Source organism: Dipodomys merriami, unplaced genomic scaffold (assembly GCF_024711535.1).
Source record: "Dipodomys merriami isolate MVZ:Mamm:240054 unplaced genomic scaffold, mDipMer1.0.p SCAF_6, whole genome shotgun sequence".
Lineage (NCBI taxonomy): Eukaryota > Metazoa > Chordata > Mammalia > Rodentia > Heteromyidae > Dipodomys > Dipodomys merriami.
Genome location: NW_027206179.1, coordinates 53,934,192 through 53,957,713, shown reverse-complemented (window position 1 = coordinate 53,957,713; position 23,522 = coordinate 53,934,192). Strand labels below are relative to the sequence as shown.

The window sequence follows — 23,522 nt, the reverse complement described above, 5'->3', positions numbered from 1 at the left end:
AACTTTTTAAAAATGATGCATTTAGGATTCATTATGCAAAAATTGAATTACATAACTTGAGTGTAGGGACTGAGTGGGGAAAGATAGGTGGGAATGATGGAAGCGGTGACATTGATCATGATGCATTGTACTTGACTTCTGGAATTGAAACCTCTTTGTAATTACTTAAGAGAAATGAATACTTTTTAAAAATAGGGACTGTAATAGCTTCCAGACTGGTTGTAGTTTGAACACACATTATTGAGCCATCCACTGCAGTATGTGTGGTATGGGTACATAATTAAGCCAAGTACATCTGGGGTGTTGGTGTGTTGCATTCACCTGGTCCGGCTGGAATATTGGGTGCCATGCTCATCAACTAGCAGAAACAGCCAACCCAGTGAGTCAGTAAGCATCTGGCTCTGAAAAGGCCCAGGGTCTGTTTCTTTGATTGTTTCTTTTCTTTTCTTTTCTTTTTTTTTTTTTTTTGGTCATGAAGCTTGAACTCTGGGCATGGGCGCTGTCCCTCAGCTCTTCAGCTCAAGGTGAGTGTTCTACCACTTGAGCCACAGTGCCACTTCTGGTTTTCTGGTAGTTAATTGGAGTTGAGTGTCATGGACTTTCCTGCATGCTGGCTTTGAACTGTGATCATCAGATCTCAGCCTCCTGAGTTGCTAGGATTATAGGCATGAGCACGGGCACCTGACTGGATTGTTTATTTTCACGGGAAAGAGAAGGAAAAGCAAGCTCATGCATGTTTAGTAGGTTGCATAGCACAGTTAAAGAATATACTCTGGATTTTAGCCTGGCCTGGTGCAATTTTTTTTTAAATTTGTTTTGCAAATTTTACTAGCAAGGATAGAATTCATCAGCACAAGATAACCAAATCCTATGGCTCTGAATATGTTCAGATATATATCAAAACCAGGGCCCTAGCCTGGCTACTCAGGATGCTGGGATCTGAAGATTGTGGTTCAAAGCCAGTCTGAACAGGAAAAGGCTTTGAGACTCTTGTTTCCAATTAATTACCAAAAGCTGATGGCTCTAGTGGTAGAGAACTAGCCCTGAGCAAAAAGAGCTCAGGACAGCATCCAGGCCCCAAGTTCAAGCCTTAGGACAGGCACTGAAACCAAAGCCAGGATCCAGTGGGGAGACTCGACTGGACCTCTTCACAGTGACTTCCCACACAGAGACACTAGAGACAGAGCTAATGAGACTCAGGCCCAGCTGCAGTAATGTGGGCTGAGGGGAATGGGACTGCCCTGGGGAGTGCTGATTACAAGAGTGAGTTCTTCAAGGGTGGTTCCCACTCCCTCTCTGTGTGCTGTTATCAGACCTGCTGTCACCAGCTGAAAAGGTGGATGACAGAGGCAAAGACAATTCCAGTCACTTTATCAATAATTGCTCCTCAAGGGCTGGGGTGTGGTGGCTCTAACTGTGCACTGTCGAACCAGACATACCAATAGTCAATGAGGCCCTGAGTTTCACCTCCAGGATGGCCCAAACAAACCTTCCTCCCAAATAATAATGACCAGAGTCAAAGTTAACCAAAGTTAACCAAAATCCTCATATCTCTGCCTTATGAGTAGCTAAAATTACAGGCATGGACCACCAGTGCCTAGCATCAGGATATCCTTGAACAGAATCCAGGTGTGTATAAAGTACACACACAAGCTGATACGTGGTTTTACAGTGCAGCTGCCAAGAACAACTAGTCTAAGAATAAGGGCACACTCACATCATCTAGGTGCTCTGCTTTGTTTAATTTAAGAATTTAAGAATTCCAGTCACTTTATCAATAATTGCTCCTCAAGGTCTGGGAGTGTGGTGGCTCCAACTGTGCACTGTCGAACCAGACATACCAATAGTCAATGAGGGAGCTGGGAAGGTGGCCCAGGGGTAGACTGTTCTCGTTTTATATGCATGAGGCCCTGGGTTTGATTCCTCAATACCACATAAGCAGAAAAAGCCAAAAGTGGCTGAAGACCTCCAGACCGCCCAAACAAACCTTCCTCCCAAGCAATAACGACCAGAATCAAAGCCAACCATGAATCCTTAGGGATAAACTGTAAGGGACTTGAAGAAAGCCACAGGGCCTAGGGAAGAGCAGTTTGCAATCAGGTTGGACTAGATCCACACAGTCCCTCTGATCCAATGGGGGCAGCTGAGGGGAAGGCTGATTCCTTCATTGGGGTGCATTAAGCTAACCATGGAGGACCAGGAACCTAACTGGAGAACTGAATGTAGAAAGGAGGTCTGATCATTTCGCAGATCCCCTATGGCTGGTGGGCGCCTGTCTTTCTGTTAAGTGCTTGAGAGTTTTTGTGATTCTCCTCTTCCTTGGTGCTCACGAGGCTTCAGCAGGCCAGGGATAATGGACCGATCTCACTGATGGATGGATCCGGTTCAACTGTCAGGACTAGTAGATTCAACCCTCACAGGAACCCTTCAGTGGAAGTAAAGCCAAAGAGGATTTCCTGGAAGCCAGTCCCCCTGAATACCTTTAAAAAAGCACTTCAGCTAGAGATAAAAGGACATGCAATGCCTGGGGCTAATCCCACTGGCAAGCATTTTTATGCCAGCATCTCTGCCTACCCCACAGAAGGTATCTATTAACATGTCAATTAATCAGATTAGGAAACTTCCTGGTGGTGGATAAAAGTAGGGTTGGAATCTGAGTTTAGGGTTTTAACTCCAGGTGTATTTCCCTGGCTAGGTATTGCAAAGAGTTTGGTTGTGAGGGGTGGGTAGGAAGTATTAAGTCTCTGAAGAATTGGTGTCTTTACCATTTAAAGCAAAAATGTTTGGATTTGGATTTCAGCTCTGATTTGGTAGCTACTTGACTATGTACAAGTAACTTCACCAATCTGTGCCTCAGTTTCTTTTTTCTTTAAGAGTTTTTTTTTATTATCTTTCTATCTGTCTATCTTTTTGGGTGTGGTGCTGGGGTCCAACCCAGGGCCTTGCATTTGCTAGGCAAATGCTCTAGCAAGCTACATCTCTAGGCTCCTCACTTTTTTCCATCTGTAGAAATTCCTGAAGCCAGTTGCTACTGGCCATGTGCCTGTAATCCTAGCTGCTCAGGAGGCTGAGATCTGAGCATAGTGGCTCAAAGCCAGCCAGGCAAATCAGAGACTATCTCCAGTTAACTAACAAAAAGCTGGAAATGGAAATATTATTCAAGTGGTAGGGAAGAAAGAAAGAAGGAAAAGAAAGAAAGAAAGAAAGAAAGAAAGAAAGAAAGAAAGAAAGAAAGAAAGAAAGAAAGAAAGAAAGAAAGAAAGAGAGAAAGAAAAAGAGAGAAAGAAAGAGAAAAAAAGAAAGAGAGGCCACTGGAGGGCAAAAGCCCCTGAGAAAAGCCACTTCCTTATACACCACCTGTCCCAATTATATACCACCTGTCCCAATCGTCCTGTCCTTCGGGAGCACTAGCCAAAAACTGTTCAAAGTGGCAAAACAAGTTACATGCTAAAAGTTCCTGCTGACCCTGGCCATATAAACCCTGCTACAACCAGACTTAGTGCCACCTCTCTGATCCCAACCAGGGAGTTTACCCTGGAGCTTACCCCAATAAACATTCCTTTCTTCACCTCCTCCTCTGTGTTCTTTCCTTGCCTAAAACCTTGCAGAAAGAAAGAAACACATGCATGAAAGAAACGAAAACATTAAAATACATATTTAAGGGTTCGTTTTCCTAACATCACATTATCTGACCTTTTCCGCTTGACTCATACCTATACTAGATATTGCAAATAAGGGAAACCATGGGATCTATGTTTCTTTGGGCCTGGCTTACTTCACTTAATATAATTTTTTCCAAGCCTTTATGTGGAGGAGATGGGGACAAACAAGTCGTTTAAGGATTCAGGTGGACCTGTTGCAACAAGGAGAATAACAAAATGTCATGTCAAAGCAAGCTTTACAATGTCGGTGTGGGGGGGAGGGGGGTATGATTGGGTGGGGGGGAGGGGGGAGGCTGGGAAGGGAGGTGAAGGGTAAACAAAGGAGGAGGCTGCAATGCTTGGTAAGAAATGTATGCATTATCCTGCCAATGTAATTGTAACCCCTCTGTACAGTATGCTCTCAAATAAAATAAAATAAAATAAAATTTAAAAAAAAAAAAAGAAAGAAAGAAAGAAAGAAAGAGGGGCTGGGAAGTTGACTCAGTGATAAAGCTCTTGCCTTGCATGCATGAGGCCCTGGGTTTGATTCCTCAGCACCACATAAGCAAAAAGAAAAAAAGCTGGAAATGGTGCTGTGGCTCAACTGGTAGAGCGCTAGCCTTGAGCTGAAGAGCTGAGGGACAGTGTCCAAGCCCAGTTCAGGCCCCACGACCGGACCCCCTCCCCAAAACGAAAGAAAGAAAGAAAGAGGAAGGAAAGAATGAGGAGGAGAGAGAGAAAGAGGAGAGAGAAAGAAAGAAGAAAGGAAGGAAGGAAGGGAAAAGGATTCCTGAGTTTCTGTATGTTTAGAATAATACCTTGCACAGAGTAAGTACTAGTTCTGTGTCTTTCTCTATGAAAAGAACTTTTAATGTTTGGTAATGAGGGGGGGAGAGGGAGAGAGAGAGTGCTAGGTGCTGTTTCAACTGTCAAATTAGTATTTTATTTGTTTAACTGCCTTTCTGGATTAGAGTCCTTTGGTTCTTCAACTAAATGTTAAAAATCTAAGCCAGTGAACTGGGTGACTCATGCCTGTAATCCTAGTAACTTGGGAGGCGGAAAGTCCGTGAGACTCATATCTCCAATTAACCACCAGAAAAGCAAAAGTGGCACTGTGGCTCAAAGTGGTAGAATACTAGCTTTGAGCAAAAGAGCTCAGGGACAGTGCCCGGGCCCCAAGTTCAAGCCCTATGACTGACACTACCACCTCACCCCAACCCCCCCCCCCAAAAAATCTAACCTAACCTTTGAAAAGACAGTTGATCAGTTGGTTAGAGTATTAGTCTGCTAGAGCAGCCATAAAATGTCCAAGTCTGAGTGATAAATGCAAAAGAAGGAAGTGGCACTGTGGTTCAAGTGGTAGAGCACTAGCCTTGAGCTGAAGAGCTGAGAGATAGTACCCAGGCAGAGAGAGAGAGAGAGAGAGAGAGAGAGAGAGAGAGAGAGAGAGAGAGAGAGAGAGCGAGAGAGAGAGAGAGAGAGAGAGAGAGAGAGAGAGAGAGAGAGAGAGAGAGAGAGAGAGAGAGAGAGAGACAAGAAAAGAAAGAAGCAAAAGAAACTTCCTTTCTCATAGTTTTGGAGTCTGTAAGCCTAAGATCAAAGCACCCCTCATTGTGCCTTCAGTTGGTCATTTTCTATGTGTGTCCTTACAAGGCCTTTTTCTGTATCTGTATAGGCATGTCTCTGGTGTTTCTGTATCTGTTTGATTTTCTTGTAAAGATACCGGTTGGATTGGGTTAGGACCCAATCTAAGAATTTCATTTTAACTTCATCCCTTTGTTAAAGGCCTTATCTCCAGCCAAGTTGTGAGTCACTGAAGGCTAGGACTTTAATATTTTAACGTGGAGGGGACAGCTCAGCTAATAGCAGGTTCCTTGTGCAAAAAAAAAAAAAAAAAAAAAAAAAGAAAGTAAAAATCTTAGACATGCTAACATTAGTCAGAGAACTCAATTCTTTAGAAAGACTACTCATAGTGCAGTAAAATAAATGCCAGGAACTAGAAAGGTAGGGAATGGGGTCAAGAGAAGGTAGATAGATGAATGAAGAGAAGAAAGTGGGGAAGTGCAGTCCTAAAATTCAATGTATAGCCTACAAAATGAAGAAAATTGAGGAAAGGGTTAGGGTTGGGAGGGATGGGAGAGAATGATAGAAAAAGTGACATTAAGATGCATTGTACTCATAAACTGCTTTGTTGAGTGACAATCTTTTATATCACTAGTTTAACATTGTATATAGATATACGTGCGTGTTTAGAATAGTATATATACATATAACTATTTAGAATAATACTTTATATATGATAAGAATACATATGTAAGGGATTTAAAGGCAGATGCCAGAGCTAGGGATCTATCCTGGGATGGGAATCTATCTAATCTAGCACTTAACACAGTACAGGCTGAGGCACCACACTAAGTTCCACCCAGGGCTATTTAAAGGAGGAAGCAGTGGCTCACTGGTGAATAGCAGAGTACATATAAAAAGCTTTCTCTAGCTGGGCACCAGTGGTTCACACCAGTCATTCTAGCTACTCAGAAAGCTGAGATTTGAGGATCTTGGTTCAAAGCCAGCCCATGCAGAAAGCCCAGTGAGACTCTTATCTCCGATTAACCACTAGGAAGCTGGAAGTGGAACTGTGGCTCATGTTGCAAAGCTTCAGCCTACCACACAAAGAAGCTAAGGGGCAGTGCCTAGACCCTGAGTTCAAGTCCCAATACTGGCACCCCTACAAAAAAGAATAAAGCTTTCTCTAGATTTTGTCTCCTATTCTTCCAACACCCCCCCACCCCCCCTCACTGACAGAAAGAGGAAAGTGGCTGAGGGGAGTGGAAGGAGATGAGCATTGCCAGGAAAAGAGGTGACATCTAGTTCCAAGTGAAGAAAGGCCCAGATTCTCAACAGTATAGCTTTACCCATGTCCACTTCTGAAATTTCTTCATCAGAACCTGTTTAAAATAATTTCCAGGGCTGTGAAAGTGGCTCAGTGGTAGAGCGCTTGCCTTGCATACATGAGGCCCTGGGTTCGATTCCTCAGCACCAGATAAGCAGAAAAAGCTGGAAGTGGCGCTGTGGCTCAATGGTAAAGCGCTATCCTTGAGCTGAAGAGCTGAGGGACAGCGCCCAGGCCCAGAGTTCAGGCCCTACGACTGGCCAAAAATAAATAAATAAATAAAATAAAAAATAAAAATAAAATAACTTCTAGTATGACCACCTCAAGAATCTATGACCAAACGTAGCTAAGAAGGCTGTTGCTAACCAAATCCCAAAGCCAAACCCAAATTAACAAATAAAAAATCATCTTTCACACTTCAGTGTGTTTTAGTAACAGAACAATACAAACTCTTACCTTGATGGTATAATTTAACACCTTCTTTTGTTTGGGTTTAATCTCAGGTCCTGTAGGTTTCTGATTTAAAATGTTTCCATGGCCGGGCACTAGTGGCTCACGCCTGTAATCCTAGCTACCCAGGAGGCTGAGATCTGAGGATCACAGTTCAAAGCCAGCCTGGGTAGGAAAGAACATGAGACTCCTATCTCCAATAAACCACTAGAAAACCGGAAATGGCGCTGTAGCTCAAGTGGTAGAGCGCTCGCCTTGAGCTGAAGAGCCCAGGGACAGCATTCAGGCCCATAGTTTAAACCCCACAACTGACCAAAAAAAAAATGTTTCCATGGTTCTCCATTTTTGGTTTATTAGTGACTACACTTGTTATATATTTTAATTACACTGTGACAATAAGGTGGCATTGGGATATCTTTGTGTGGGGGGGGGGCAAGGGGATGTCTAGGATTTGAACTTAGGGTCTGTATGCTATCCCTGCACTTTCTGTTCAAGGCCATTGCTCTAAGACTTAAGCCACAGCTCCACTTCTATCTTTTATGGTGGTCAATTGGACAGAGACATCTCACAGATTTTCCTGTCCAGGCTGTCTTTGAACCAAGATCCTCATATCTCTGCCTCATGAGTAGCTAAAATTACAGGCATGAGCCACCAGTGCCTAGAATCAGTATATCTTTGAACAGAATTCAGGTGTGTATAAAATACACACATAAGCTGACACGTGGTATTACAGTGCAGCTGCCAAGAACAACTAATCTAAGGGTACACTCTCATCATCTAGGTACTCTGCTTTGTTTAAATTAATGTTTACAATAAGAGTCTTCCTAATTTAAAAAGTGAACAGTGAAGTAGGCACTTTATGCCTAACTACTCTCAAGGCTGAGTTCAAAGCTAGCCAAAAGGCAGGAAGTCCATGAAACTCTTATCTCTAATTAAATACCCAAAAGACAGAAATGGAGCTATAGCTCATGTGGTAGATAGAGTACTAGCCTCGAGCAAAAAAGCTTTCCTCTCTCAGATCACAAAGAATGTGGAATAAAGATTCAGAAGTCTCAGTTAAGTCCCATATGTTTTTTAGAAAACTCCTTTTTGGCCAGGCATGATAAAATATGTCTATAATGGCCCAAGTATGCCTATAATCCCAGCTATTCCTGGAGGTTGAGATGAAAAGATTGATTGAGCCCCAAAGAGTAACAGGTGCCCGGTGCTGGTGGCTCACGCCTGTAATCCTCGCTACTCAGGAGGCTGAGATCTGAGGATCGCGGTTCAAAGCCAGCCCGGGCAGGAGAGACCGTGAGACTCCTATCTCCAATAAACCACCAGAAAACCGGAAGTGGCGCTGTAGCTCAAGTGGTAGAGCGCTCGCCTTGAACTGAAGAGCTGAGTGACAGTGCCCAGGCCCAGAGTTCAAGCCCCACGACCGACAAAAAAAAAAAAAAAAAAGAGTAACAGGTATCAGCCAGGTGCCAGTGGCTCACGCCTGTAATCCTAGCTACTAAGGAGGCTGAGATCTGAGGATTGAGGTTCAAAGCCAGCCTGGGCAGGAAAGTCCATAAGATTCTTAAAACTGGAAGTGGCATTGTGACTCAAGTAGTAGAGTGCTGGCTGAAGAGCTGAGGGACAGTGTCCAGACCGAGAATTCATGCCCCATGACTGACCAAAAATAAATAAATAAATAAAATTAAATTAAATTAAAATTAAAAATAAAAGAATTCCAAAGAGTAACAGGGAGATTCTATCACATAAACAAACAAACCAGTGGAGTCTATCTCCTAAACAAACAAAACCCTTTGTCACTCAGTGCTAGATGCTAGAGCATACTGGGAGGGCTGGGGTTCTAATTCCAGCAGGACCAAAAAGAAACAAAATCCCCTCCTACCTGTACTGCATGGATAGGCAGTAAGATCCCTGAGACTGGATTCTGGCAACCAGCATGAATAGCACTTGGAGATGGAGTAGCTAGAGTACAACTGAGAACAAATAGCTGTGATTTGGAAATCATGTATTTACCTAAGTTAAAGTGATTTGGAGAGTAGCAAATGCTACCCATGAGGTTGTACCTATGTTAGAGAACAAACATTTCATCCCTGTCTCAAAGCACTTTAAGACATTATTGTTGTAAGGTCCGCTCCTGGATGGCGAGCAGACTCCACCCTCCTCGCAGCAAAGTCTCCACCCAGTACCTGCGTTACCTAGGCAACTGGGACACCTGGAAGAGGTCACATCTGCATCCGCTGAGGTCACATCTGAATTTGATGTGGCCACACCTTTCCCCACCCATACCCTACATAAGGGCTAGCCCAGGCCCAGACTCTCCCTTTTTTCTCTCTCTGTTCGTTTCTAGCTCTTGCTGCTCTTTTCTTGCTCTCTTGCTCTCTCTCTTTCCCAGCCACGTGGAGTGCCAACCTTGCCTGGTCCCAGCAGGTCTACCCCTTACCTGAATACCACGTGAGTGCTACTGTTCTTACCCCTCTCTCTGCTCTTTTCTCTCTCTTTCCTCTCTTCCCAGCTCTCTCTCATTCCCAGGCCTTTCCCAGCCACGTGGAGTGCCACCCTTGCCTGGTCCAAGCATGTCTACTGAATAAACCTACCCCTTATCTGAATACCACGTGCGTGCTGGTGCTGTTCTAACTTGACTACCTCTTTTTAAAAACCTAACAATTGTAATCCCACACTACCTCTTTGTGGTATGTAGGTGGCAAGTTGTACCAAGATAAACATTCCAAGTGCAGAATCACTGATCACTGATGAGGAAATGAAGAACTAGCCCACCAAGCTTTGTTGATTTTCTGCTTTTCTTGGAAGATCCACTGTGATTTTGACTTCTTGTATTTTGCATAGAGGATCAACATCGTGACATAACATTTTTTTTCTTTTCTATGCTGGTACTGGGGCTTAAACTCTGTTTCACATAACTGTCCCTTAGCGTTTTCACTCAATACTGACACTCTACCACATGAGCCACACTCTATCTGGCTTGTTGTTGCTAATTATAGATAAGAGTTCTCCAGAACTTTCCTGCGTAGGCTGGCTTTGAACCATGATTCACAGATCTCAGCTACCTGAGTAGCTAGATTAAAGGCATGAGTCACCAAGGCCTTGCATTTTTTTAAGACTTATTTTACAAACTGTTGATTGTCCTGACTCTGCCTCTGCAGTGCTGGGATGGCAGGTATATGTCACCAGGTCCGGCACCATTGTGGCATACTCAGTACAGGATTATCATCATTTGGAAAGAGCCACAGCAATCTACTCAGATGAGTTTCATGAATTTGGAGTTAGGACAAATAAATCCATTCACACAGCTTCCTTTTCTTTCTTTCATTCTGAAAGATTAAAAATTAGAGTTACATTTTTACAAATGCTAACTGCTGGTTTTGCTTCTGTAAACTTGCTAGCACTGACCCTTCCCCTCCAAGGAGATATATAAAAAGCTTCGGAGTCTAGGAGTCTAGGTGTCGGCCCTGGGACAAGCTCTGTAGTCGTAAATAAAGAGCTAACAAATAAATTCCCCAAATGGCCAAATGGGATCCAAGATAAGGAACAAAGAGTATGTTCCTCGGCATTCCTGTGCAGAAATTCCCGCTTTAGGGGGCTCAAGATAAGGGCCATCTGGTGGGCTCTGCAGACTAGGCCAAATTGTTAATCAATCACAAACCTGTAACACTGTAAATCTCCTAACCCTTATCTCCCAGAGTGCCTACCTTTGTCTGCACTAATTGTCTTATTACAAAAAGTGTTATAAACTTCCCCGTGTAGTAAACTGAGCCAATCCCGGGGAACCTGGGGTCTTATGCTAATCCTGGGCTTTTGTCTTTAAAAGTGCCTGTAACCGCTGCTCAGGGCTCCCTGTCTGCCCTGGACAGAGAGCCCGTTTGTGCAAACGCCAAATAAACTCCTCTTGCTTATTGCAGCTGCTGGTTTGGAGTCTTGGTTCTTGGGGTGCCCTCCCATTGAAGAAAGCAACCCAGGGGGTCTGGGGTCTTTCAATTCTTTCTTCCTTCCTTTTTTTCTTCCTTCCTTCCTTCCTCTCTCCCTCCCTTCCTCCCTCCCTCCCTTCCTTTCTTCCTTCCTTTCCTTTTCTTTTCCTGGCAGTCCTGGGGCTTGAACTCAGGACCTGGGCACTGTCCTTGAGCTTCTTTGTGCTTAAGGCTAGCACTCTACAACTTGAGCCACAGCACCACTTCTGGCTTTTTCTAAGTTATTTATTGGAGATAAAAGTCTCATAGACTTTCCTGCTTAGGCTGGCTTTAAACTGCAATCCTCAGATCTCAGCCTCCAGAGTAGATAACATTACAGTCATGAGTCCCAAGAAACCAATAACACAGGTTTCTTGTCCTATTATTCCTGGACCAGTGAGGACTTGGAAACATAATCCTGTCATAGCCAGTGCGGTCCCCTTTCTAATCTACCTTTGGCTTTTGTTAGCCTTGCAGTATGGCTGTGTCTGCAATGAAAGGTGAACAAGTCAATCAAGTATCAACCATATAGATATTAAAGAAGAGGGGCAATCTTTTTGCATAATTAATTTCACTTTAACTGGTTATCATACAGAAATTGGCACTAATCTTCAACATCTACTGATGTCCTATGGTAGCTACTTGCATCATTACAATGAAGACATGTAGGGGTGGAGATGGAGCTCAGTGGTCGGGCACCCAACATATCCAGACCCTGGGTTCCATCTCCAGCATCCCACATCCATTTTCTAGCCTATAGGAAGTTTTGGAAGATATCTTCTCCTGATGCATACTGGCCCTTAGTATATGGCTGGTACTGGTATCCTCAACTTTGTGATACAAGGTCGAAGGGAAGAGAACATGGTCTCAACAGAAAGGAAGTCTAACACGATCTCTCACTCATTTACTTAGAAAGTGAATATGTATATTCAAGTGAAGCAGGAAGAAATTAATTGCTGTTTTACCAGTTTGCTGTCTTTTTCTAATCTAATCACCCTAGCTGAACTCCTAGATGATGTTTTATTCATGCTTTTTAGGAGACATGGATACTTAATCCCACTGCATTCCTGCAGTTGTTCTAAAATTGCCTGAAAAAAATTGCTGTAATAGTTTTTGCTCACTGGGCAGTAGAGGAGGACACTCTCCAATTTACTCGGAGGCCAATGTCAAAACAGAGAGAAATACAGTTGTATTTTTTAATTTTGCTTATTTGCCTCATGAAAATAATCCTTCTGGTTCCTTCAAAAATATTTGTATTAACATATATTAGTTTTATAAGGCACTTCCTTGTAAAACATACATGCATACAATGTTCCCAGATCAAATCACCCCTTTCCCCATCATCCTCCCTCCTTCATTCCTCCTGTACCCCCCCTCCCCCAGCTGTGGTTTGACCAGTCCTAGTAGGTATGGCAATGGCTGGCTTAAATATTATTGGGATAAGGTGCACTATTTGAACTGCAAAAATATGTGTTTATTTGTTCTAACTCCAAGCTTCTGAATTACTCTTTTTGGTGCAGACAGAGCTCAAGATGGCTGTAGCGCTGAGTTTGATGTGCTTTTATTCAGGATACAAAAAGTTCTAGGTAAGCCATCCACTCCCCAAAAGCTGGTTGCTCTTGGAGTAAGTAGTCTGAAGCTGATCCTTTACTTGTGTTAGTGCTAAAGGCTCACCAGTACTCCTTCCCTGTTATGCAAATATAAAGGAAGCAGGCTGGAGGTGTGGTTCACTGTAAAGCCTGCCTAGAAGGCCCAGAATTCAAACCCCAGGATACACCCTACCCCCCAAAAAAACCAGCAGACAAGCATTATTATTATGTATGTTGTCTCTAGGCTTCCTTTCATTATCATAAACTGAACTGGTTTCCTGTAGAGCTTTTTTTTACAATGATTCAGAAAATTATAAATGTCAATTTTCTGGGAAAACTTCTTTTTTTGGGGGGGGTCCAGTCATTGGGCCTGAACTCTGGGCCTGGGCACTGTCCCTCCGCTCTTCAGCTCAAGGCTAGCGCTCTACCACTTGAGCCACAGTGCCACTTCTGGCTTTTTTCTTTTTGCTTATGTGGTGCTGAGGAATTGAACCCAGGGCCTCGGGCATGCAAGGCAAGTGCTCTACCACTGAGCCACCTTCCCAGCCCCTGGGAAAACTTTTTGAACCATCCAATTGGCCTCTGGTTGATTTCTAATCTTTTGGAGAAATCCCAGCATTTTATGAAGGTTGAAAGTGTAGAATTAAACAGAAGAGGAAATGAGCTCCCTGTATATCCTCTTGTTTGGGAGGACACACACATCTTGACAGGGAGCTGGGCACAGATGCATCATGTCTGTACTGCTAGCTACTCAGGAGCCTGAGATCTGAGGATTTCAGTTTGAAGCCAGCCTGGCCAGAAAAGTCCCTGAGACATTCTTGAATGTTCCCTAATTAACAACCAGAAAACCAGAAGTTGTGCTGTGGCTCAAAGTGGTAGAGTTCTAGCCTTGAATGAAAAAGCTCAGGGACAGTGCCCAGGCCTTTAGTTCAAAACCTGTGACTGAATGAAGAACAAACAAAAAATCATGGCCAGGTGCCAGTGGCTCATGCCTGTAATCCTAGCTACTCAGGAGGCTGAGATCTGAATATCATGGTTCAAAGCTAGCTGGGACAATAAAGTGTGAGACTCTATTCTCCATTTAATTACTAAAAAAGCTGGAAGTGGTAGAACAGAACATTACTCTTGAGTACACACACACACACACACACACACACACACACACACTCTCACACTCACACACACTCACATACACAAAAAGCTCAGGATTAGCATCTGAGTTCTTGGTTCAAGCCCCAGGATTGGCACTGGAAAGAAAAAAAGAAAAAAGCTGACTCTTGCTTGGATTGTGGAAAATTTTTTTAGGTTGGAATTGTCTATAACTTAGGCATGCAACCTAACTGTCACATGTTCTGTTTTTCAGTTTGTTGTTGAAACACAAAACTATTTAAAGTACATATGGCATCATAGGAGACAAATCAATTTTTCTTTCAGCACTGTATCAGTGATCAGCTAATTAGAAATTCCCATTTTTAAATGTTAAGCTTTAGAATACAGAATTTTTCATGTATTTAAAGGCTTGTTTATCACAAAATAGAAATCTGATATTCTGATAAAATACTCATGTTCATCTCTGTGTACTTTCTGGTCCAGAAGATGTTGCCTATGGGTGGACCCTCTGAATCAGCCAATTCCGAAATTCGATAAACTTTTTCCTCCTGTTTTTTGTTTTTGTCGGTCCTGGGGCTTGAACTCTGGGCTTGGGCATTGTCTCTGAGCTCTTCACCTCAAGGCGAATGCTCTACTGCTTGAGCCACAGCAGCGCTTTCAGTTTTCTAGTGGCTTATTGGAAATAAGAGTCTCATGGACTTTCCTGCCCAGGCTGGCTTTGAACTGTGATCCTCAGCTCTCAGCCTCCTGAGTAGCTATTACCTCCTGTTTTTTTACACCTGACACAGCTAGTGATTCTATGGATCATATTAAAACCACATGTACCCTACACAGTCATTACCACTTTGTATTGATTTTTATCGGCAGATAACAAGCAACATGCTTAGTTACTACAAAATGTCAGCACCTTCTTTCTAGTTCTTTCAGTACTATCTTTGATTCTCCTAGTTCTGTTTACAATCACATTCAAATCCCTTTCTCTGATGTAATGAGATAAACTAGAGTGGTAAGATGGGAGGAAGGGAAAGAAAAAAAAAGGGGGCTGGGAAGGTGGCTCAGTGGTAGAGCGCATGCCTTGCGTGCCAGAGGCCCTGGGTTCGATTCCTCAGCACCACATAAGCAAAAAGAAAAAAGCCGGAAGTGGCGCTGTGGCTCAAGTGGTAGAGCGCTAGCCTTGAGCTGAAGAGCGGAGGGACAGTGCCCAGGCCCAGAGTTCAGGCCCCATGACCAGACCCAAAAAAAAAAAAAAAAAAAAAAGAAAAGGAAAATGAAAGGTATGCATTGGTGATCAAGGCTGTAATCCTATCTACTCAGGCTGAGATCTGAGGATCATGGTTTGAAGCCAGCCCAGGCAAGAAAGTCTGTAAGAATCATATCTCTAATTAGCCACCAAAAAGCCAAAAATAGATCCATGGATTAAGTGGTTTAGAGCACCAGTCTTGAGTGAAAAAGCTGAAGCACAGTGCTCAGGCCCTGAGTTCAAGGTCCAGTACTGGCACAAAACAAAAGAAAGAGCCGGGTGCTGTTGGCTCACGTCTGTAATCCTAGCTACTCAGGAGGCTGAGATCTGAGGATCACGGTTCAAAGCCAGCCCAGGCAGGAAAGTCTGTGAAACTCTAATCTCCAATAAACTACCAGAAAACCAGAAGTGGCACTGTAGCTCAAGTGGTAGAACACTAGCCTTGAGCTGAAGAGCTGAGGGACAGCGTTCAGGCCCAGAGTTCAAGCCCCACTACTGACCAAAAAAAAAAAAAAGAAAGAAACATTGTAAAACAGCATTTAAATTTTTATTGCTTAACTTTGCCATTCATGCATATTAGTTTTCCAAGTAAATCAGTAAAACGCCTGTTAATCTTTCTGTTGGCCAAAAAAATTCATTACCATCTGTGTTCTACATGGCAGCATTTTCTTATTTAATACATATTGAAAGACCCCAGACTCACTGGGATACTTTCCTCAATGGGAGGGCGCCCCAGGAACCAAGACTCCAAACCAGCAGATGCAATATGCAAGAGGAGTTTATTTGGCGTTTGCGCAAATGGACTCTCTGTCTCGGGTAGACAGGAGAGTCCTGAGCAGAGGTTACAGACACTTTTAAAAGGAAAAACCACAAAATTAGCATAAAACACTCTGTCAAACAATTAGCTCATGGTCAGTCTAAGGGGGGGTTTACATGGTTACAGGCCTATGATTGGTTAACATTTGGCTTGACTTGTGGTCTTGCCAGGTGGTCGTCGTCAAGGTCCATCCCGGGGATTGCTGAACATAAACTAAAACTGGAAAATATACACTATCTATAATCGCTGACATCCGGGCATCTGGGCCGGCCAATATCCTTGAGTCACTGCCCAGTTCTATCTCTCAGGAAAAGGGGGGTCTGAATGCAAGCATATTTACAGAAGCACAATCAGCAGTTAGTTAGTAATGGTGAAGTGAGGGTTCTTAGTTTTTAACCCTTCAATATGTCCCCTTTTGGGGGAAGCATGGTGAGAGGTTTAATATGACAAGAAACAGAAATAAAAGAGTAAAAACACATTGTGTTTCAAACATGAATTCAAGATTCATACTTGTGACACTCAGAAAAGATTCAGTTTCGTATACTATCCATTAATTTTATAGCAATGCTATGAGGCCTCAATAGTGGGGGAAATGTAATTCTACTGTGGATACAGTTTGAGGCTTGAGAACTATTGGATTGGACTTATTTACTTATTTACCAGTTCTGGGCTTGAACTGAGGGCCTACACACTGTTCCTGAGGTTCTTTGCTCAGGGCTACACTCAACCACTTGAGCCACAACACCACCTCCAGCCTTCTCTGTTAATGTGGTACTGAGACATCGAATCTAGGGCTTTATATATACTAGACAAGCACTCTGCTACTAAGCCACATTCCCAGCTCAGGATATAGGGTTTAACCTTGGTTGAATTTTAGTTGGGGGCCTGTGGCTCATGCCTGTAATCCTAGCTACTCAGAAGGCTGAGCTATGAGGACCACCATTTGAAGCCAGCCTGGAAAGTCCATGTAACTCTTATCTCCAACTAATCACTGCCCTCTACCTTAAAAAAAAAAGCCACATGTGGAGCTGTGGCTCAAGTGGTAGAGCACTATCTGAGCAAAAAAGCTCAGAGGCACTGCCCAGTCCCTGAGTTCAAGCCCCAGGGCTGGCACAAAAACAAACTAGCAAAAGGCTGAATTTTATCAGATTACTGAAAACTTCCATTTAGGAAAAGTAAAGGCACAACAAAAAGCAATCCAATGAGATGCACAGTTTTATCCAGAACACTAGAAGATTTGAATCTGACTCCTGCTCTACTAACTCTAGCCTTTAGGCTAATCCCTTAACTTCTCCTTGTCTCCACATCTGTAAAATGAAGAGTTTCGGTTAGATCAGTAAAAATAATAACATTTTTAATTAATACTAGTATCTTCAAGTTATTTCTTCTTTCTTTTATGTGCCAGTACTGGGGCTTGAACTCACTGCTTAGGTGCTGGCTTTTTCTTAGCTTTTTTACCTAAGGCTGGTTCTCAATGACTTGAACCACAGCTCCACTTCTGGCTTTTTGGTTTACTTGGGGCCTGGGCATTGTCCCTGAGCTTTTTTTTTTTTGCTCAAGGCTGGCACTCTCCTACTTGAGCCATATCTCTACTTCCAGCTTTTTACTGGGGATAAGAATCTCATGGAGCCGGGCACTGGTGGCTCACGCCTGTAATCCTAGCTACTCAGGAGGCTGAGATCTGAGGATCGCGGTTCAAAGCCAGCCTGGGCAGGAGAGACCGTGAGACTCCTATCTCCAATAAACCACTAGAAAACCGGAAGTGGCGCTGTAGCTCAAGTGGTAGAGTGCTCGCCTTGAGCTGAAGAGCTGAGGGACAGGGCCCAAGCCCAGAATTCAAGCCCCATGACCAACCAAAAAAAAAAAAAAGAATCTCATGGAGAGCTGGGAAGGTGGCTCAGTGGTAGAACGCTTGCCTTACATGCCTGAGGCCCTGGGTTTGATTCCTCAGCACCACATAAGCAAAAAGAAAAAAGCCAGAAGTGGCGCTGTGGCTCAAGTGGTAGAGCGTTAGCCTTGAGCTGAAGAGCTGAGGGACAGCGCCCAGGCCCAGAGTTCAGGCCCAAAGACCGGACACCCCCCCCCCGAAAAAAAAAAAAAAGAATCTCATGGACTTTCTGCCCCATGCAGGCCTTTAAAACCCCAAATCTTCAGACCTCAGCCTCTTGAGTAGCTAGGATTACAGGTATGAGTCATCAGAACCTGGCTGCTTTCCAAATCTTTTAAATCAAGCCTTCATTCAGTTCAGTGGTCAACTAATTAACATTGCTATAATCTCTGGCTTGATTGGAAGGAAATGTATTACATAGTTAATGATGATAAAATACATTCATGTTATAGGATACTTAAAATTTTCTATCTGTGTAATCGACAAGGTTATTGATATATAAGTATAAAACTGGAGTTCTAAACTGGGGGCCCACCTCCTGGCTCATGCCTATAATTTGAGCTACCCTGGAGCTGAGATGAAAGGATTCCTGTTGGAAGCCAGCCAGGGAAGACAAATCTGAGAAACTTATCTCCAATTAACTAGCAAGAATCCTGAACTGGTTACTTGGCTTAGTAGTTAGGTGCAAAAAGCCAAGCAAGAGTGCAAGGCCCTGGGTTCAAGACCTAGTTCCCAATCCAAGCTCCAGTACACTCATAAGTAAGCAAAAAACAAGGGGCTGGGAATGTGGCTTAGTTACCACTAAGTGCTTTCCTAGCATGTATGAAGCTCTGGGTTCCATTTCTCAGTACCACATGAACAGAAAAAGCAGAAGTGGCGATTTGGCTCAAGTGGTAGAGTGCTAAACGTGAGCAAAAGAAACTCAGGGACAGTGCCCAGACCTTGAGTTCAAGCCCCAAGACAGGCAAAAACAAAACAAACAAAACAAAAACAAAGAAAAAAAAGAATTCTAGCCTGGAGCTTTGTGCAAATCATAACCCCCATCTGTCTCTCTCCCTATTTTTCTACCTCTAAGTTAAAGAATACCAAGGCATGGGCTGGGAAGGTGGCTCAGAGGTAGAGCGCTTGCCTTGCATGCCTTAGGCCCTGGGTTCGATTCCTCAGCACCACATAAGCAAAAAGAAAAAAGCCGGAAGTGGTGCTGTGGCTCAAGTGGTAGAGCGCTAGCCTTGAGCTGAAGAGCTGAGGGACAGTGCCCAGGCCCAGAATTCAGACCCCAAGAACGGACCCCCCCCCCCCAAAAAAAAGAATACCAAGGCAATGTCTAAGTTTACTTTCAATTTTGTAAATCTGTTTTAATTATTATTATAAAGGTGATATACAGATATAAAGTCATATTTTAAATTTTAACATTCCTTGTGGCCTAAAAATAAAGGGCTATGTCTTTGAAATTTATGAAAATATATACCCGCTGTCTTAGATCTACAAATTCTTGCTGTGTACTTTCATACATATGACATATGACATGACAGTTCTACACTGTTATTCCTTACAGAAGTGTTATATATTGCTAGTTTTTTTTATTATCTTTATGTATATATATATATATATATATATATATATATATTTTGTTTTCCCCCCCCTCTGGTCCTGGAGCTGAACTTGAACTGAGGGCCTGAACACTGTCCTTGAGCTTCTTTTGCTCTAGCAAGCACGCTACCACTAAGCCACATTCCCAGCCCTCTTTATAATTTTTATTAGCACATATTAGTTGTGCAAAGGGGCTTTGTGATATTTCCATACATGCATACAATGTATCTTGATCAAACTCACCATCTCTCTCTCTCCTTTCCTTACTTTCGCCTCTTCTCTTAGAACAATTGCAACGGTTTTCAGTTTTATTCTCTTACAGGCAAATAAAGTACTTTTTTTTTTAACCTCCCTCACCCTGTCAGTCCTCCCCACTTCCAATGGTACATATTAACCCTCCCAAAGTTAATAGATCTAATACATTGATATTTAGATGTCACAGTGCAATAGGGAAGATGTGAAAAAGAGTTTCAATATATATTTTGAATGATCTGACCTAGGTCAGGAACAATCATGGTACAGGCTCCATTTTACATACAATATGTCATTAAAAAATTGCTTTTTTTTTGTGGATGCTGGCCTCACACATGCTATGCATGTATTCAACCGAGCCTAAACTGTAGCGCACACTGTGGTATCTGAAGAAAAGCTTGGCAGGGTGGCCTCCACCGTAACCTGACCATAACGCTTTCCCTAACCCTAAACCTAACCCGAACACTAAACCTCACCCTAAGCCTTACCCTAAACCTCACCCTAACCCTAGCCCTCACCCTAACCCTAATCCTAACCCTAACCCACATCCTAAACCTCAACCTAACCCTAAACCTAACCATCACCCTAACCCTAATCCTAACCCCCACCCTCACCCTCAGCCTAACCCTAAGCCTAAGCCTAACCCTCACCCTAAACCTCACACTCACCGTCACCCTAACCCTAATCCTAAACCTAACACTATCCCTAAACCTCAACCTAACCCTCTCCCTCACCTTTACCCTAACACTAACCCTAGCCCTAAACCTCACCCTAACCCTCCCCCTAACCCTAAGTCTAACCCTAAACCTCACCCTCACCCTTACCCTAACCCTCACACTCACCCTCAACCTCATTGTAAATCTAACCCTAAACCTAACAATAACCCTAAACCTAACCCAAACCCTAACGCTAAACATAATCGTCACCCTCAGCCTCACCCTCACCGAAAACTTAACCCTAACCATAACACTAACAATAACCCTAACCCTAACCCTAACCCTAAACCTAACCCTAATCCTCACCCCCACAATCACCCTCAGCCTACCCCTAAGCCTCACCCTAACCCTAACCCTAACACTCACCCTAAACCTAACCCTAACAATAATCCTCAACCTAACCCTAACCCTCATGCTGACCATAACCCTAACCCTAACTCTCATCCTAAACCTAAGCTTACCCTGAACCCTAACTCTCACCCTCACCCTAACCCTAAACCTAACCCTAACCCTAACCCTCACCCTCATCTTCACACTCATCCTAACCCTAAGCCTAAACCTAACCCTAACCCTAACCCTCACACTCACCCTATTACCCTAATCCTAATCCTAACCCTAACCTTAAGCCTCACCCTCATGCTAACCCTCACCTTAACCCTAACCCTAACACTAACCCTAACCTTAACACTCACCCTCAGCCTCACCCTAACCCTAACTCTAAACCTAAATCTCACCCTCACCCTAACCCTAACCCAAAACCTCACCCTAACCCTAACCCTAAACCTCACCCTCACCCTAGCCCTCCCCCAAACCCTAAACCTAACCCTAACCCACACCTTAACCCTAACCCTCACTCTCAACCTAACCCTCAGCCTAACCCTAAGCCTAACCCTAAACTTAACCCTAACACACACACTCACACTCACCCTAACCATAATCCCAACCCTATCCCTAACCCTAACCCTCCCCCTAACTCTCACCCTAACCCTAACCCTAACACTAACCCTAAACCTAACCCTCAACCTAACCCTCATCCTAACCCTAACTCTAACTCTAAACCTCACCCTCACCCTAACCCTCACCATAACACTTACCCTCAACCTAACCCTAACCATAACCCTAATGCTCCCCCTAACCCTAAACGACAACCTAACCCTCACCCTAATCATAAACCTAACCATCACCCTAACCCTAACCTTAACCCTAAACCTCAACCTCAACCTCACCCTCACCCTTACCCTAACACTAACCCTAAACATAACCCTCCCCCTAACCCTATATCTAAACCTAAACCTTACCCTCACTCTCACCCTAACCCTAAACCTAACCCTCACCCTAACCATAACCCTCACCCTAAACCTAACCCTCACCATAACACTTACCCTCACCCTAACACTAACCCTAACCCAAACACTCACCCTCACACTAACCCTAACCCTCACCCTAATCCTTAACCTCACCCTAACCCTAACACTAACCATAACCCTCACCCTCACCCTAGCCCTCACCCTAATCCTAATTCTAAAACTCACCCTCACCCTAACCCTAACCCTCATCCTCACCCTAACCCTAAGCCTAACCCTAACCCTCAAACTAACCCTAACCCTCACCCTCATAGTAACCCTTACCCTAACCCTCACCCTAACGCTAAACTTTATCCCAACATTAACTCTCACCCTAAACCTAACCCTAACACTTACCCTAACCCTCACCCTCACCCTCACCCTCAGCCTAAAACTAAGCCTAAGCCTAACCCTAACCCTAACCTTCACACTTACACTAACCCTAATCCTAATCCTAAGCCTAACCCTAACCCTCACCCTCACCCTAACCCTCATCTTAACCCTCACCCTTACATTAACCCTAATCCTAACCCACACCCTCAGCCTCACCCTAACCCTAACTCTAACAATAAACCTCACCCTGACCCAAACCCTAACCCTAACCCTAAACCTCACCCTAACCCTAACACTAACCCTCACCCTCACCCTAGCCCTCACACTAACCATAATACTAACCCTAAACCTCATCCTAACCCTCCCCCTAACCCTAAGCCTAACCGTCACCCTAACCCTAATTTTCTCACCCTCAACCTCACCCTCAGCCTAACCCTAAGCCTAAACATAAACCTAACCCTAACACACACACTCACCCTCAGACTAACCCTAAGCCTAAACCTAAATCTAACCCTAACCCACACACTCACCCTCACCCTAACCCTAATCCTAACTCTAACCCTAACACTATCCCTCCCCCTAACTCTCACCCTAACCCTGAACCTAACACTAACCCTAACCCTAACCCTCAACCTCACCCTGACTCTAACCCTAAACCTCACGCTCACCCTAACCCTAACTCTAGCCCTAACCCAAACCCTAAACCTCACCCTAACCCTAACCTTAACCCACACTCTCACAGTAACCGTAAACATAAACCTTACCCTAACAATAACCCTAACTCTAATCCTAAGCCTCACCATAACCCTAACATTAACCCTAACCGTAAACCTCACCCTAACCCTCCCCTAACCCTAACTCTAACCCTAAACCTCACCCTCATCCTAACCCTAACCCTAACCCTAAACCTCACCCTAGCCCTAACCCTCACCCTCACCCTAACCCTAACACTAAACCTAACCCTAACCCTTCCCCTAACCCTAACTCTAACCTTAAACCTTACCTTCACCCTAACCCTAACCCTAACCCTAAACCTCACCATAAACCTCACCCTAACCCTCATCCTCACCCTCACCGTCAATCTCACTGTAACTCTAACCCAAACCCAACAATAAGACTAACACTAATCCTAACCCTAACCCTAACACTAACCATAACCCTCACCCTCAGCTTCACTCTGACTGCAAACTTAACCCTTCCCATAACACTAACAATAACCCTAACCGTAACTCTAAACCTAACCCTAACTCTAACCCTTATCTACTCCTCACCACCAACCTCACCCTCAGCCTAACCCTAATCCTAACCCTAAACCTAACCCTAACCCTCACTGTAACCCAAACCCTAACCGTAACCCTAACCCTAACCGAAACACTAACCCTAACCCCAAACCTAACCCTAACCCTAACCCTAACCCTAATCCTCACCCTCACCCTCATGCTTACCCAAACCTAACCCTCACCCTTACCCTAAGCCTAACCCTAACCCTAAGCCTAAACCTAACCCTAACCCTCACACTCACCCTCACCCTAATCCTAATCATAAACCTAACCCTATCCCTAACCCTAACCCTCACCCTAACCCTCACCCAACCCCTCAACCTAACCCTAATCCTAATCCTAAACCTCATCCTAAACCTCACTCTAACCCTAACCTTAACACTCAAACTAACCCAAACCATAAATCTAAACCTCACCCTAACCC

At 43.9% G+C, this 23,522-nt stretch overlaps 1 protein-coding gene across 1 annotated transcript in view; it reads right to left on the bottom strand.

The window, feature by feature from the left end:
* The window catches only part of LOC138814313 (calcium-binding protein 39-like), a 52,189-nt gene extending 42,356 nt beyond the window's left edge, over positions 1 to 9,833 (bottom strand). The window contains exon 1 of the mRNA XM_070003311.1: positions 9,754 to 9,833. Coding sequence (XP_069859412.1) covers positions 9,754 to 9,833 — 80 coding nt within the window. The remainder of the gene's footprint in view (positions 1 to 9,753) is intronic.
* Positions 9,834 to 23,522: the final 13,689 nt, after the last annotated feature.